The 16,306-nt window shown below is 39.4% G+C and overlaps 1 protein-coding gene across 1 annotated transcript in view; it reads left to right on the top strand.

Moving 5' to 3' along the window:
* Positions 1 to 16,306, top strand: part of roraa (RAR-related orphan receptor A, paralog a) — a 285,301-nt gene that overhangs the window by 181,881 nt on the left and 87,114 nt on the right. The window contains exon 2 of the mRNA XM_089127362.1: positions 12,359 to 12,388. Within this exon, the coding sequence (XP_088983488.1) occupies positions 12,359 to 12,388 (30 nt within the window). The remainder of the gene's footprint in view (positions 1 to 12,358; positions 12,389 to 16,306) is intronic.

Below are 16,306 nucleotides of genomic sequence, written 5' to 3'. Positions count from 1 at the left end.
AAATGAAGATAAAATAAAAACGTTTTTTTTGCCTAAAAGCAGAGGCTCAGATCTTTATTTTTATATATATATCATCTTCATATATTCATGGAAGAAAATATTCAGCGGGGCATTAAAATTTAGCGAAAATCGTCAAAAACCCTGGCGGTGGCTGGCAACTTTTTTTTAAAACGCTGGCGGGGAAAGAGTTAATATGATTAAAAACCAATAGGCTGATGAAAATGCGGGACATTTCCTCAATATGCAACGGGGTGACAAGGGGTGAAAACGCTGTGCGGTACAACGCAAGTGACACCCATGATGGTCACTTTTGCGATTTTTGTATGTATTTCAGAATATAGATATATACATTTTCTTAGTTAATTTGTGTTAAAGTGATGTCTGCTACAGTAGATGTTGACGAATTTTGTCATTCTAAATTGTTTAATGGAGGAGATTTGTGTTGGTCATTGACGGTCTGCATCATTCCACCTCAAACACGTCACATACTCCCAAATAAGTGCAGGATATTGAAGCATTAACCCTGAACACCGTTGGCTGGAAAGTGACTCCTCTGATCGACTCTCTTCTGTAACAAGAGGCCCTTTGATCTTCACAGCACACTGGGATAAGAGCGCTGGCCGAGCTCTCAGGTTTTAATTATGGAAAACATGAAAGACACATGCGGAACTAAGTGCCATACAGTAACCGTCTCGCAAACATCTTGAAAGATCTTCTGATATTTCCTCCCTTCTCCTGGACCAGGGGATGTACAGTGATTCTGTGGCATTAATTAGAGGATTGACAGACATGTAATTCAGCTAATAGGGGGCTTTATTACCTGAGAGGTTTGCCGGGGCAATTAGCTTTATTGGCCGGTGCAGGATGTGGACAAAGTGGACTCCCTGGTCTTCCTGCCGGCTTCACCATTACAGTTTCCTCAGTTCAATGAGCTGAGACCAGCACTATACGGTATAGGCCGATGTCCCTGTGGATAGTGGGAAGTGTGTTACCACTTTACTCAAATACACACGCCAGACTGGGTGTTGTTTCTGACTGGGATTATAAGGAATGTTTAATTCATCCGCACTCAAGCCACTATCTTAAAGGGATACTCCACTTTTTTGGAAATAGGCTCATTTTACAACTCTGCCAGAGTTAAACAGTCGAGTTTTACCGTTTTCGAATCCATTCAGTCGATTTTCTGATATTTAGAAGAATATCAGTAACCAGACAGTTTCTGGTCTCATTGACTTCCGTAGTATATTTTTTCCCTACTATGGAAGTCAATGAGACCAGAAACTGTCTGGTTACTGATATTCTTCTACATATCAGAAAATCGGCTGAATAAATTCGAAAATGGTAAAACCCAACTGTTTAACTCTGGGGGGAGTTGTAAAATGAGCCTATTTCCAAAAAAAAAAGAAAAAAAGTGGAGTATCCCTTTAAAAGTCTTTCTGCTTTACCAGTGGAAAGGTGTCTGAGAGAGGTATGAGGGGTGGGAAAAGAAAAACCTTCAAGGGAAATGCTCAGGGAGGGCGAGCGCGGTAGACGTGGCCTTTAGATGTGGTCGGCCTTGGAAAGTACGACGACCCACACTACTCGAGACGACGTTAGCTGCCTCAGATTTCACACACTCGGTGGCTGGCGAGATGAAAGATACGCAAGTGCTTCAGCTGCAATCCACACTGCCACGTTCAGATGTTGATACATCTGCTGTGCTTTTTTTGCTTTTTGCATTGACATTTTGAGATGAATCAACAGCAAGCTCACAGACCCGGGAAAGTCTGGATTGGAATTTCTCGTCGTGTTCATTATGAGTCATTATGATCTCAAGAACCAACTGCTGCTTAGCCAGTGTGTGGATGCTATTGTAGATCATGTGACGTCTTGTTGTGGTTTGTCTGCGAGGACAGTTTGTTCTGAGAGACATTGTTTCCACTATATCAGTGGGAGCTACTGCTGATTTGTAAACCTATCCATGTATAAATTATGGTCATTATGGTGATCATCTAGATCAGTGGTTACCAAACTGGGGCGAGCGAGGTACGCCAACAGAACGCTGAGTTTTGCCGTTCATTTAATTCTACCTCACCTTAAATAACATTAAAACCCGGCATGTATTTCTAACAGGCAAAATGCCGCATCCGGTGTAAAAACAGGAACAAGGTAGTGCCGTAAAAGGTCAAGTACATGGCATCCAATCAAATTGCCTAAACTTTTTGTGGTCAAAACTGACTACATCAACACCTAGCATGCCTATGCTACTGTAGGTTGCGTGCAGACTATACTGCCTTAGCAAATCGCGCTATATTTTTGTCTTCTCGACAATGTACTGTACCTTTGTACCACTTTGAACAAATTTAGACACAGAGAGTGCATAGAGATCTATTTAAGACTCAAGAAACATACCCTGTGTGAGTTCTTGTTTTTAATGTTGATCATATATAATACGATGCAATATTCCCAGAATATACACACAATTTTAAATATTACACAGATTTTATACTACCGATCAACAAACAAAAACGTAGTACTAAGTGACGTGCATTTTAACCACAGTATTGTTTGCTCTTCTTTGCAACAAAATATGATTTCCAATGAAAGCCACAGAAGAACTGTTGTTTGTCACAGCTGTGTTTCTGTGGGTAACGAATCCGCTGCTTTGAACGAATGGGGAGAACCAATGATTCAATGACTCACTCATTCAAGCAGTGACTTGTCGTCACCCACTTCGCGGGTTTAGTTGAATATTTAAAAGTATTACTTCGTTTTTACAAAGTACGCCATTCTAAAATGTTTGGGAACCACTAGTCTAGATTATTCATTGGTGGTGTTTGCACTCAAGCACTACTGGTGTAAAAAGTGATCAGTTGACTTGCTTAAAAAGCGAGGAAAGCCGTTTCCTTAAAATCATTTAGTAACCAAACCATGTGTAATTGGAAAAAATTCAGTTGAAAATTCCACATATCTTATTTTAATTGGATAAAAATTTGATGTCACCATGAAACTTTACCAGTTGATTGCTCGCATAAATAGGAGAAAAAAATCTATCGCAAGTTTTCTGTAATTTTATGTTTAAATATGCTAATCAGTTTATATATAATTAAATATGCACTAATTTGCATATATTTTGAAGTGACGAATCTGACCATTGAAAAAAAACAAGGTTCAAAATTGTGTTTGCATTTTGTTGAAATATTCAATGAAAAGACATTTTCAGAAGGGATTATGAATATCTCCTTTTGTTACCCTGTAAATTAGAAAATACTGCCAATAGCCTTAAAAAAATAGATTTCCGCCCTATTTTTAGGCATAAAATGTCATATAAACCAGGCCAAGAATTATATATCAACAAATCCCCCTGAACAAACCGTCACGATATAGTTAAGATTACGGCTGTAAAGTTTGGTGTATGTAGGTGCTACAGAAAAACTCATTTTGAGAAAACGGCCTTTGAAGATTTTTATGCGATTGCGCATTTCGAGTTAAATGGCCCATTTTACTTTCATGATTTGTTGCTGATAAAGAGGAAATTACCATATTTGGATCACGATCACGGAGCAGCGGGATGATTTAGAATGCCAACTTTTGAGGAATTTAGGTGAAATCTACACACGCAAACAGACAAAGTGTAGTAAAATAAAGACCTAAATGTGCATTTTGGACTTTTTTTTCAGCAAAGTCTAAAACAAGTCTAAAAGATGACATGTTTTTGAATACAAATAGCCCAAAATCTCAAAATTGACCAGTAAAAAAAAAAAAAAAAAAACGTTTTTGTCTGCCGTGTCTCGCCTTAATAGTGTTAAGGCAATGGGTTTCCTCACTTTTTGGAGTTAAGTCAGTTGGTTACTTTTTATTGTGTCCTGCGTATACTTAGGGTTTAATCAAATTGTTGATTGCTCTTTTTGACGACCGATAACTCAAATTATGTGTCATTATTCTCCAAAACAAAGATATTTACTTAAAAACTTACTCTGTTGTTACCTCACTGCATAACTAAAGACAATTTGCTTATTTTATATAAAAAGAGAAGATTGGTTTTGTTATCTTGATCACTCAAGCTCCCATATGGTGAGGTACGTCTAGTATGCTTGACATCTGAAATAGCTCTTGGCTCTCGGATATGTTAAATGTCTCCATATATATTGATGGTGTTTTGTTAAGTCAGCCTCATAGAGCAAGAGTGTGAAGTCTGGTTAGAAAGACATAAAACTCAAATTCCTTAGCTGAACCACAGACCACAACACTGATATTCTCGCACACACACAGTGAAAGATTAGTTCTCCTCTTGTGTCCGCAATTGGTTAATGCGGCAGCAATCACTGCCCGAGGAGACGACTTAGGTTTAATTAAATGAATTTATTTATCTATTTATTTAACATTTTGTTCACTCCCTGTCCTGGCCTTCACCCGAGGGCAAATTTAGCTTCTCACCATAAAGTAAACATAGCTGAGCATAATGCAAGCGCTACATGGAATACAATTCTGAGCATGGGAAATATTAGTGAAGGAAAAATATCCAAACAAGTCAGCATAGACTCAGCATAATTTGTTTTTATGAACATGGCTAAACCGACAACTTCAGTGGGACGTTCTCTGTCGTCAAATATTTTACAGGGTGGTCTTGTTGAATGATGGGAGCTGTGTTTATGATGGTGGGTTCAGGTTTCATGGGGAGCTCAGCTGGGGATCATGCACAGATTATTAAGGAATGGGGGTCCTGGAGTGTGGGAGAGGACGGGCCCTCAATCCACTCGAGTCACGTCTGCCAGCTGATCGTCTGAATGAGCTAAAGACGCCAACAAAAGCTGTGCTCATGCTGGAAGTGTGGGGATTGAGAAATTATAATCTAACTTTGACTCCCAATTCAACCTGTACATACAACAGCTACAAGTTTAGCCATTGTCCTATTAACTAGTGCAGTATCTCAATATAGATTCTTTAGCGATCTTGTGTTCTTGTACTACGTCATCATCAACCGCCAAAGTCTGGTTCCAATACTCAAGAATGCAAATGCAGAGAACAGTGAATACATAAAAGTGCCCCGATGTGTTCTTGATATCGAGAATGCATTGATTGCAGATGATCGAATCATTAAAAATCCCAGAACTCATTTACACAAATACTCATGTAAAATAAAAAAGATAACAGTTATATTACCCAGTACGGTAACACTTTACTTGAAGGGGTGTGCATAAGACTGACATGACACCTTCATAACCACGACATAACATGTCTGACAACTGTCATTCGCTAAATAATGACATTTTTAATGCAAATATGACATTGTTTGAGATGTCTTTGTTATGACACCTTGACATAAACCAATACATCACAACCTGTCAGTGTCTTTGTCATGACAACTTGACATTAAGTTAAGTTAAACTGTCATGTGGTTGGTTTTGACATTGGTTGTCATGAGGCATTTTAACTGTGTCATGAACATTTTTGGTGATCTCAACTACAGCGGTACTAATTGAATTTGTCAACCGTTTGTTGTTTTAGTTTTAGTGAGTTCGGTTATTGAACACCGATGTCACTCTGGTTATATCTGAACCGTATTTTGCTGGTGTGTGAACATAGCCAGGTAGAGATATCTGAAGGGACCTTGTCTGCAATGGTGGGTAGCCGCAGTGGACCACAAGCAAATGTAGAGTCAGCATTCTAAGGAATAACTACATATTATCTGTATTTCCTTCCAATCAGCTGATTACTGTATCCTCTCGTGCGCACCACTAACGACTCCTGCGTCTGGGTCCGTAATGGTTCTGCTGCGTTGTGGGAACGATTTACCGTAATCATCGTTTGTTTAAGTACTCGGCTGAACGAGCTTCTGTTGTGCTGCATCTTAACAATAACAATGGCGCTTATCGTCCGGACTCCCTGCGGTACAATTAAAATTCCGTCCGAGTCTCCAATCTGCCTGCCAGCCATGCCTGCTGTTCATGTGCCCTTCCTGGGCCTACGTCAATCCCCTTTGCTGCTATGTATTATTCACAAGCTACCAGACAATATTAGGGACTTACCTGGAGACTCCTGAGCTTGAGAATGCGGTGAAGTTCGGGATGTCCTGCTTCATGAATTCTAAACTGACCTGCGTCTTTGACCTTTAGATTAGTGGTTTTAGTGGTCTGTTCTGATCTGGAAAACATTGTGAAATGACAATAATTAAATGCAACTGGGTTTGGGTTTAATCCTTAATCCCGTCCTGAAGCAAAACCAGTTGGGAAGCACTACTCCAGAAATGCTCCTCAACTGTGGTCTTCAATTGACTCTTCGCGAAGACTCGCCCCCCTTAGTTACTACGTCCGACAAGCTACTGTTCGGTTACTTTTGATATTAAACATATTAAACAAAGTCTCACCTTTCAAATTTCGTCATTTTTTAAAAGAAATTGTAACAATAAATACAGTTTTGTGGCTCTTTAATGATCGCTGTAGAGCATCAGTTAAAGCTCCTCGTGATCCGATAATCTCTTCCTTAATGAATGAATTTTGTTGTAGCCGCGGAAAGGTCAGTACACTCTGTTTTTCAAGTTCAAATCTATCTTCTATCTCTCCTGACTGCTTTGTCGGACAAAATGGCGGATGGCGAAGATTGGCGAAGATCCGCGCGAAGGGTCAATTGTATGTGATTTGTCTCCACAACAAACTTCTGCTTGGTTTCCCGTCGTGTTCTCCTTTTCAACGTGACACTACGACAATGTAATTTCTACGTCCTCTAAAACCAATTTGGATGTAAATCTGCTATTTGTGGAGATGTCAGATGGCGAATTGTTCAGTGGGAACCTGTGGAGCCAGCCACGGCGGCTTGATTTTAGTTAAAACCAATTAGAAATGACCAGAAATAACAGCGCCTGGAGATGAAGTCATTTTTCTCTTGAACCTCCCTGGAGAGTGCAAGGCCTCTCCACGGAGTTCCTTAAGTGTTTTAGAATATTAGGAGGAGAGATGATGAAAATCGTCAAGCTTTTTTAATCATTGCATTTTGCATTTGAAAGTTTATGAAGTATAATAAGGCTAAGTGTGTCAGTGCAAAACGGGTAAGAGAATGACTTTGACGAAACAAAACTTGGATGACATCCGTCCTCTTTTCTGATTAAATAACTCTACTTATGATTGAGAAGGTGATCTGTCGTAAGAAAATACACGTTATGTGCAATTTAATAGCACGTGTACATGAAGGATATAATAAACTGCTTGACTTGTATGGATCACAGCACGCATTCTTGGTTTTCATAATATGGGTAATGGGTGGAGATGAGATGAGATCAGTGCTTGTTTTGCAAGATTGGTTATCCAAAGATCTTCACTATCTAATTACTGTTAACCTCAGAGTCAGTTTCACTCCATAAAACCCCAATGCTAAAGTATTAAATAATAATAATAACCACAGTAGGATAACTATTTGATTATCTAAGAAAGGTAATGCTTTCCATACAGTGCATAGTATGTTTGGACAAGAGTTTACTGTACATTTTTAAGCTGTAATCTGAATTGACCAGGCTGCGAAACGAAAGTGTTTTCTATAATTTAGATGATAGGATGAATGATTCATGAAAGGTTATTGTCAGAGGGAGGATGGGCATAATCTTGTCACTTCATGATGTTGTACCTCAAACAGAAGTGGATAAAAATCTATCCAAATAGAATTGAGGTTGTCTCAATTTCCTTTTAGCATTTGTCTATCCCATGCCTAGTTTCTTGACTCGAAAGGGCAAATTTGTAGAATTGAAAAATTGCTCTCTTACTGTAAGATGTTAAAAGACACTAGACCATCCATACCCCATTTTTGTAACCACCAAACCTGAGGGTCCACTTTATTGTTATCAGCTTTATAAGCCTAAACATATCATAGAAACCATTTGGTCTCTACAATCTGCTTTTGCTTCCAATGCTTTTGGGAAACGCAGCCATGTTTAATAAGCTGAGTTTGTGGCCTATTTGGGAACCTAGGTATGTCTTCTTTATTTAACAGGCTTGATTCATCTTGGTCATCAGCTTGTTAGGAAAGAGCTCAATGAACTGAACTGAGTGAGTCAGATATGGGAGACATACAAAATAAGCACAGCAATGTGTAGCGGACTGACAGGAAACAAATGGATGCGGGATCGGGAAAGGTACCCAAGCCGAGACTCGAACTTGAGTCACTCGAAGCGCAACCACGCTACATATTAAAGTCAGCTCTGATGTCCCATGTCATTCTTATTGCCAACGGACAGCCCACTCTTTGATTTTATTGCAGAATTATGTTGTTGCAGAAAAGTCCAAGAACCTTTCTTGTCTTGAAATGCCTACCAAAAAAAGAAAGGTCCTTTTTTTTCAGTCCAGGGCCATTTTGTGTAATTCTAGCTAAAACCAGAGTCTATTGTTCCAATATATCACAATTGCGTTGGGGTCCACCAACCCTCAAGCAAGCCACCCATCTTTATCTCTGTCATCATCCTCTACTCAGCTGTTACATTTTTCCAGAGGTGTCTATACAAGCCTTGTCCTTGTATGGCTGAGAGAGCCACTGTCCTCCTCCCTCGCCGGTCTCCATAGACTGAACAGTGAATGAGGATAAGTGTGAAGCACCAGTCAATGAATCAAGCAATCTGACCGGCAGCAGCCGGGGGGGAAGAGAGAGCGTTGAGCGGGCCCCCCCACGGGACTGGCCTCGCATTAGGAACTTCCTCGCCTGTGTGTTTCTGCCACAGGTTAAATGGATCGTTCCCATTAGCTCGGTGAGGGGACAGCTCCATTACGTCAAGGAGACTCTAACTTTGAATGTCACGGAGTGCCGAACCCTAGCGCAGCGCGTCAAGCACCCTGCCGGAGAGGCCTCGCTGACAATAACCATCCATGATAATCATTTGCTGTCAGGTGCTAAGGAAGCTGGAATTATGATGCACAGCCTGCCTGACAGACCAAGACACAGAGCGCTCTTTGGTCCCGCCGGTTCTTGCTCACACATTTAATTTGGACCCTGCACACATCCCTTTATGTTCTGATATGAGTCTGCTTTCACAATGTTTCTTATCGGTTTACACTGGGATTTGGATAAGGAATAAAGACCCTGCCTTGTGCAGGTCGTTTTATTTTTCTTAAACATGACCATGAGACGGTGTCCCACGGTGTTTTCCCCATCTGCAATACAGACGGCTTTACCTGGCAAGGAATGTGGACTGCTTGGCCTTCTGTGGCAGATGTGCTAAAGGTTAACTTCAAACAGTCATCAGTGTGCTCGGCATATGGAATCTACAAGAGGAAGAAAGCAATGAATTATGGCCGTGGACATGCTTCGAATATTTTCCAGGAAATACCCTGAACACTGTTTGTCCCTGACAACTGTAATATATTACGATTGTAAAATTCTGTTTTTATAGTTAAAAATGGCATGAGTTACATATGTCTTTTTGAATGCTTTAATAATAAACAACTGTATGGACACCAAATAATAATCAGTTTTGTATGACTTCCCTGTAGACATCCGGAAAGATGACCTTTTGATTGGGTTATGCAAACAGTGGAAATGATCGTGATCACCTTTCATGTACACAAATGATTACAAGCATTTATGTCAGACAGTGTCACTTCTGAAACCATTGTTTTGGGTTGCATGTTCTTTGAGGATGGTACAATATGTTTTGGCAAATCACGTTACATCTGTCATTGTTTTGTCATCCATTCATCCAATGTTTTTTTCCCTCTACCCGCCATTTCCGACATCCATTCTTCTTATCTGTTTGTCTTTCTATCTATCTACGTATATATACTGTCTATTGTTCTCTGTATCTATCTATCTATCTATCTATCTATCTATCTATCTATCTATCTATCTATCTATCTATCTATCTATCTATCTATCTATCTATCGTTCTATCTATCATTCTATCTATCGTTCTATCTATCGTATCTTTTGTTTACGGTCCTCCAGTAGAATTTCTGAATTCCACAGCACTTTGTGACCGCAATCATGATGCCGTCCTTTGAAGAAGGCCGTGCAAGCTTTTTCCATCTGTCAAGGATGGATTCACCTCCAAAGCGACCCATCACCCCATCTTCCAGTGGAGTAGACATAACCTGGCAGGCTTCACTGGTGTCAGGGCCTAGACCCAGACCCCCTCCAGCTCCAAACTCTGTTCACCCATTGGTTCCCTGGCCCCTTCCCCTTGCACCCTCCAATCATAGCCCTCCCAATGACACCTAGAGGAGGAAGTGGGCTCTCTCTCCACCCCTCCCCTCTCCCTCCTAGCAACAGGCCATTTTTTCTGACCAAGCCTAGCGTCCTCTTTTTGACAGTAATGATTTCCGAGCAAGTACATTTTTTTTTTGCGTTAAGATTGGTTTTCATATCTGTAAGTGACATTGATAGAATAGCTGTTGTGGTTTGGGAAGGATCAGAGACAGATAGCTGATAGTTCTACTGAATAAGGATGGGAATAGCATGGAGAGAGAGAGGGAGGACAGGGCAAGAATGAGTGATAGTGACAGAAGTTGGATCAAAGACTGACAGTGTCCTCAGTTTCTTCTTAGCAAAGTTCATGAGGTATCTGATAACTACAGAGCGCAACCTGTTTTGTTTCATACTGAATGATAGAATGCATGGCGATAGGATGTTTTTTCCCCCTCAGTGTTGTGTGGGTTTGTGGTTATTCCTCAGGTATGCTTTTGCAAGCACGTTCACAAAGTTATCTCTGAAAGGCGTAATGTCACCTAAGCTGAACTATATTTTTAAAGTATTAAATGGCCATTTTATGCATTATTTTAGGCTCCTGCTGTAAGTAATGCAGCTTTTCTAAAACCTTTATCTCTTTTGTGGAGTACAACAGAAGATATTTTGGGAGAGTGTTGTTTTTAGGATATTGAATTTTACATGTTGCTTTGAACTTGGAAATATATTGTCTAGTTTAGCTATTTTACTGTCGTCCACTCTTAAAAGATTGAATGTTATGAATCCTCTAAACCAAACTAAACAAAAATACTATTCCGTAGTTAATAAATACGCCGATATGAATGACTCTTCCCTTTTCCAACCAGAGTTTTAACCATGACAGTTACTGGGCAGTCATTTCATTTGTAAAAATCGAGAGCTCGCCAGGAAAGAAACTGGTCCAAATCACATGGATTGGATAAATGGCTTATTCCCTTGGACCATTCCTGTTATTTCACACCATTAGACTAGAAAAGTTTCCTTAAAGGGATGGTTCGCTAAAAAATAAATACATTTAATCGTCATTTACTCACCCTCATGTCATCCCAAACCTGTATGACTTTCTTCAGTGGGTCACAAAAGATGACATTTTGTATAAATACTGGTCACTTTTTTTCCGTGTTGTTACAATTAATGGGTTTGGGACAATATGAGGATGAGTATTGAAGGATGCCTTTAATAATTTCAATATGGCTCCTAGGATGAGACCTTTGTGTTTAGACCTCAGTATTGGCCACAGCTTGACGTCATATTTTGGTAATTGCCGTTTACCCCCATGCTCAGTGCTTTGTGATTTGATTGCAGGTGTAAGTTACAAGAGGAATATTGCTTGTTTGTTTCTTTGTGTAATGTTGTTGTTGGACAATGTGCTTTGAGCGATAGCATTGTTGATTTGTGAAGCTTTACAGGAGTGCCTCAAGTTTCGCTTCTGGGTCCTTTCTGTGTTTTTGCTGGCGTGTCCTCAGGTGCATCCGTGTGCCTGCTCATTTGCTTTACCGTCTTTGACTTGTATTCCCCCTTCCCTCAAAAAAACATCTGAAGCATCGTTATCGCCGGCCAGATCTCTTTTTATTTTCTGTGGAATTACTGAATCATGTCAGCTCGACGTCCCTTGAGTTTCAAATGCAAGCTGTAGAAAAATTAGCCATTGCTTCCGCATGACAAGTGGGATCTATTAGTCTGCTGTAGCCCATAGAGCATGAGCACGCTCGGCCCACATGGGACCCTCTGTTTCAGCAACATGCACACACATCCATCCGTGCCTCTGTGGCATTAGTCATGCTTTATAAGGTCAGACATAAAGATGCACCCGGTGCTTCTGGGCTACACCAACAGACATGAACATATTCACAGATCTGTTTAGCATTCTGTATGTGATTTCCTGTTAATTTCCATTGCGTGGAGGTCAACTGTGACAGCAAGGCTACTGCCTGGTCCGTGTGACGGCAACACACTGACCTGCCTGACCTTGCTTAGACTCAGCCTGTGGCAGTGCTAGGAAGCATTAACACAGTCAAAGCTAGCTTTTGGCTCTCGGTCAATGTCACAGCTTACAGCATCTCCGTTCCAGTATGCTTTCAGCTTTCTCTGTAATTTCCATAGCTTTCAGCTGTACACAGACTGTTTATTTGAAATAATGAAAAAAAAGTAATATTTTTTTTTCTTTATCTATCTTTTGCAGGTATTTCAGTAACAAAGAAGACACACACTTGTAAGTACTTATTTTTCTTTTAATTATTTTAATGTTAAGTTTTATTTTAATGCTTAATTTTCATTGGACTACTCTTTTTAGTGCATTTTTGAAGTTTTATTTAGTTGGGTTTTTCTTCTCCAGGTATCCTTGTGTGTATGTGTGTGTGGTCAGCAATATTGTTGCTGTTTCTCAGTTATTTTTTCACTGTATGAAAAAAGAAAGTTTGTCTGCTGTTATTCATTTAAGAAATCTGAATCTCTCATAGAAATCATGTGATTTTTTTTCTGAAGAAGAAGATGCTGTATATTATCTACTCTGCTTGCTCTTTGAAAACAAGTATGCGTTTTGTGCGTGACCTTAGCGAGTGAGGTTAAAGACGTTCCTTTTGATAAGTCTCTGAGAGAGATATGGATCAGCTCTGGAGGGAAGACTGTAGAATCTCTGACAAGTTGCATATGTGACCTTTTGGGACTCTGTGCATTAGATTAAGTATATCAGTGACTTGATCTTCGTTTCAAGTTTAGTTGAGGTTGCAGTTTGGTTCAATTTCACACCTGAGCTTCTGAAGCTGAATTTTTAATACATTTCTTCAGTGCTGGGAAGCTACTTTAAAACTGTAGCTTGTCAAGCTACTCTCACAATTTAAAATAGTTCAACTTGTCAAGCTTACAATAATGTCGCATTTTGTCACACCAACTGCTACTTTTCAAGTATTTGATACTGAAAAAAATCACCACTATTTTGAAAACATTTGATCTAGATTCACTACTGAAAACAGTAGTTAAGTTAACAGTGTCATTAGCATTTCTAGCTAGTGAGCATTGACCAATTTTTGAGATGCTGTATTTGTTTTACATTCTAGTCAGCTGTAAATCTAGCTAATGAAAGCTCATCTTGTCATTTTATATGTTGAAAACATTTGATCAAGATTCACTACTGAAAACTGTAGTTAAGCTAACAGTGTCATTAGCATTGCTAGCTAGTTAGCATTGACCAATTTCTAAGATGCTGTATTTGTTTTACATTCTAGTCAGCTGTAAATCTAGCTAATGAAAGCTCATCTTGTCATTTTTTGAAAACATTTGATCAAGATTCACTACTGAAAACACTGGTTAAGCTAACAGTGTCATTAGCATTGCGAGTTAGTTAGCATTGACCAGTTTCTAAGATGCTGTATTTATTTTACATTCTAGTCAACTGTAAATCTAGCTAATGAAAGCTCATCTTGTCATTTTTTGAAAACATTTGATCAAGATTCACTACTGAAAACAGTAGTTAAGCTAACAGTGTCATTAGCATTGCGAGCTAGTTAGCATTGACCAGTTTCTAAGATGCTGTATTTGTTTTACATTCTAGTCAGCTGTAAATCTAGCTAATGAAAGCTCATCTTGTCATTTTATATAAAAATACTTCCATCCTTTCATCTGTCTACGTTCACTTGACTTGTTGAAAGGCTGTAGAAATATCCAGTTGTAGCTGTCTTCTCCATTCATCCAGCACAAAGGTGGATCTTTCATCCTTTCTTCCAGGGCCCTACTGCTATCTTAATTACGGTGCTGATCACTTCTCCTTAACAGAAGGAAGTGAAATCAAAGAACGTTTCAAGTGAAAGGGGGTTCAAAGCCATGGACCGGACTTCACTATTTAATCTCAATGAAAGAAATGCTAATGACGCGTGTCAGAGAGTGCGAGAGAGGCAGTTAGAGAGAAAGAAGAAGAGAATGAAGTGTGAAGATGACATGTTAAGGCTGCTGCCAAGGGTCAAGGGGCACTGTTTGACAACGAAATTGGGTTAAGAAACACATAATGGGTTGAGAAATCGTCTTGCTGGTTACGAAAGTAATTAGCATGTGTATCGCTCAGCATAATTCATACTAAGGAATTGGTTGGTTTTAGTATTGAAATCAAACCCTAATTGTTTTCAGTGGTAATAGCAACTCCCTAGCAATGCCCTTGCACCCTCATCGATACATGTTAAAAATGGTTGGTACAAACTTCCTGTTGCACATGAAAATGCGCCGCATTGGATAAACTCAAATGGTGTTCATGCTGACTTTACTGAAGGTATCTGCTGAGATTGGATAGATAATTCACAGGATGTGTGTGTTGGTTGGGGGTTGTGCAAATGTGTGTTTTACAATCGAATAGACTGCATATGCACCCATAATGCATTCATGGAAGCAACTGAACTGGAATGTGCTCATACCCATGCTCATATGCACATGCAAACACACACACCCAAGGCTATAACAACTAAACATTACATTTACACACATTTCCCCCAATCCAGGGTTGCCAGGTCTGTGAGACAAAGACAGCCCGAAACTAACCCAAACTAGCCTAATAACAGCACAAATTAGAAATATGACATTTTTTTAGGCTACATTTGCTCGACAAGTACATCTATAAACCAGAAATTGGAAACAACGTTGTCAAAAAGACCCCCGTTCACACGGATCCACAAAAAAGTCTAAAATCGCCGTATTATTCATGCCAGGCCAGTTGTTGGCGATCTCACTTTGTCACACGTGTGCATGACGTCACAGTTTTCACAAATTCACGTTTCTGTTGTTTACATGGAGACGATAACGATATTGTTTTCAAAAACTCTTTGCGTTTTTGCGGTTTCAGGTCTTTAAAACGGCTTTGTCGTGAAAATGAACGGCCAAAACGCATCAATGTTTTTGGTTTTCATTTGAAAATGATGTAATGTTAACAGCCCCTTAGAGTCTCTATTATGTATTTCCTTTCATTTGGAGGATCTAGGCTGGAAAACACATCTTTTGCCCAGATTTTTCCCCCGATTTGCATTCTGGTGGAGTCAGCACTTGTTTCGAAAAGTCAATCTAAAGCTGATTTGGATTGGCAAATTTCACAAAAAAAATGCATAGTATATGATGAGCACAGACTTTTTAGCTTCAGACTATGATTACATGTAGTCAGACGATATCAAACATGTTTTCGGCTTATTTTAGAAAACATGTTGCTTTCATTTGTCATGTGTCATTCCTAGCAGCGAGGCGCATTTTTCTGTTGTGTTCGGAACGTATTGAAAGTCTGTTGTTATTTAGTAGTTTATGATACCCAGTTTTTCTCAGCTTTTCTTTAACTATACCTTTATTTCAATTGTTTCACATGTAAATTAACTTGCTCATTTCTACCGTTTTTCATATTTACAAAATATTTTGATAATTTTGGTTGATTTTAATCGTAGGTTTTTTTAATATGTATTTTTTGGTATCTTTGTAACAACACTTGGCATTACTGCTTCTATAAAAATAGGATTCTTCTAACCTGTTTTGACTTGCAGAAAACAACAACCCGCAGCAGCACCGTAACCATGCAGACTCAACCACACACACTCTTTGCAAACTCTCATCTTCCCACACTCACATCACACAGATTCATCAGCCTCATCTCTCCACTCTTGCCTGAATGATCAAAACCGTGGAAGCAGCCCACCGGTCCCCTCATCAATATAAATTACAGGGCAGCTGTTGGCTAGCAGGCACTTTCCCGCTCCCTCTCGGCCTCCCCTGGCTGCACGTTCAGCCCTTAATAAGCCGGAGCACTTTCTCAAAGAGAACAGATACTTCAGTTCTCCTCTTTACAACCCACCGGCCGCCTCTATGACCAACCCAATGTTATTCCAAAGTGCCACAGAGACAAAGCCAACGTACAAACGAACATTCAATGTTGGAATAACAAACATTCAGGTTGAATTTCACTTCAAGCAAGTGCATAAAATAATTAGTTGTATTTTTTTTTTCATCGGTGGCTAATATAATGTATAAATATAAATAATACAGCTCAATCATGATAATTGAGCATTTTTTACACAATTTTGCTGAATAAATAATCTTTCAAAACTGAAAACATAAATATTTTCAACTATTAATTGGCTAATTAAAATAATAAAAATAAAATGTCACATGA

The sequence above is a fragment of the Pimephales promelas genome, chromosome 25 (genome assembly GCF_988280905.1).
Source record: "Pimephales promelas chromosome 25, fPimPro1.hap1.1, whole genome shotgun sequence".
Lineage (NCBI taxonomy): Eukaryota > Metazoa > Chordata > Actinopteri > Cypriniformes > Leuciscidae > Pimephales > Pimephales promelas.
Note: the sequence above shows the minus strand (reverse complement) of the source record. Positions and strands in the feature narration are given on the sequence as shown.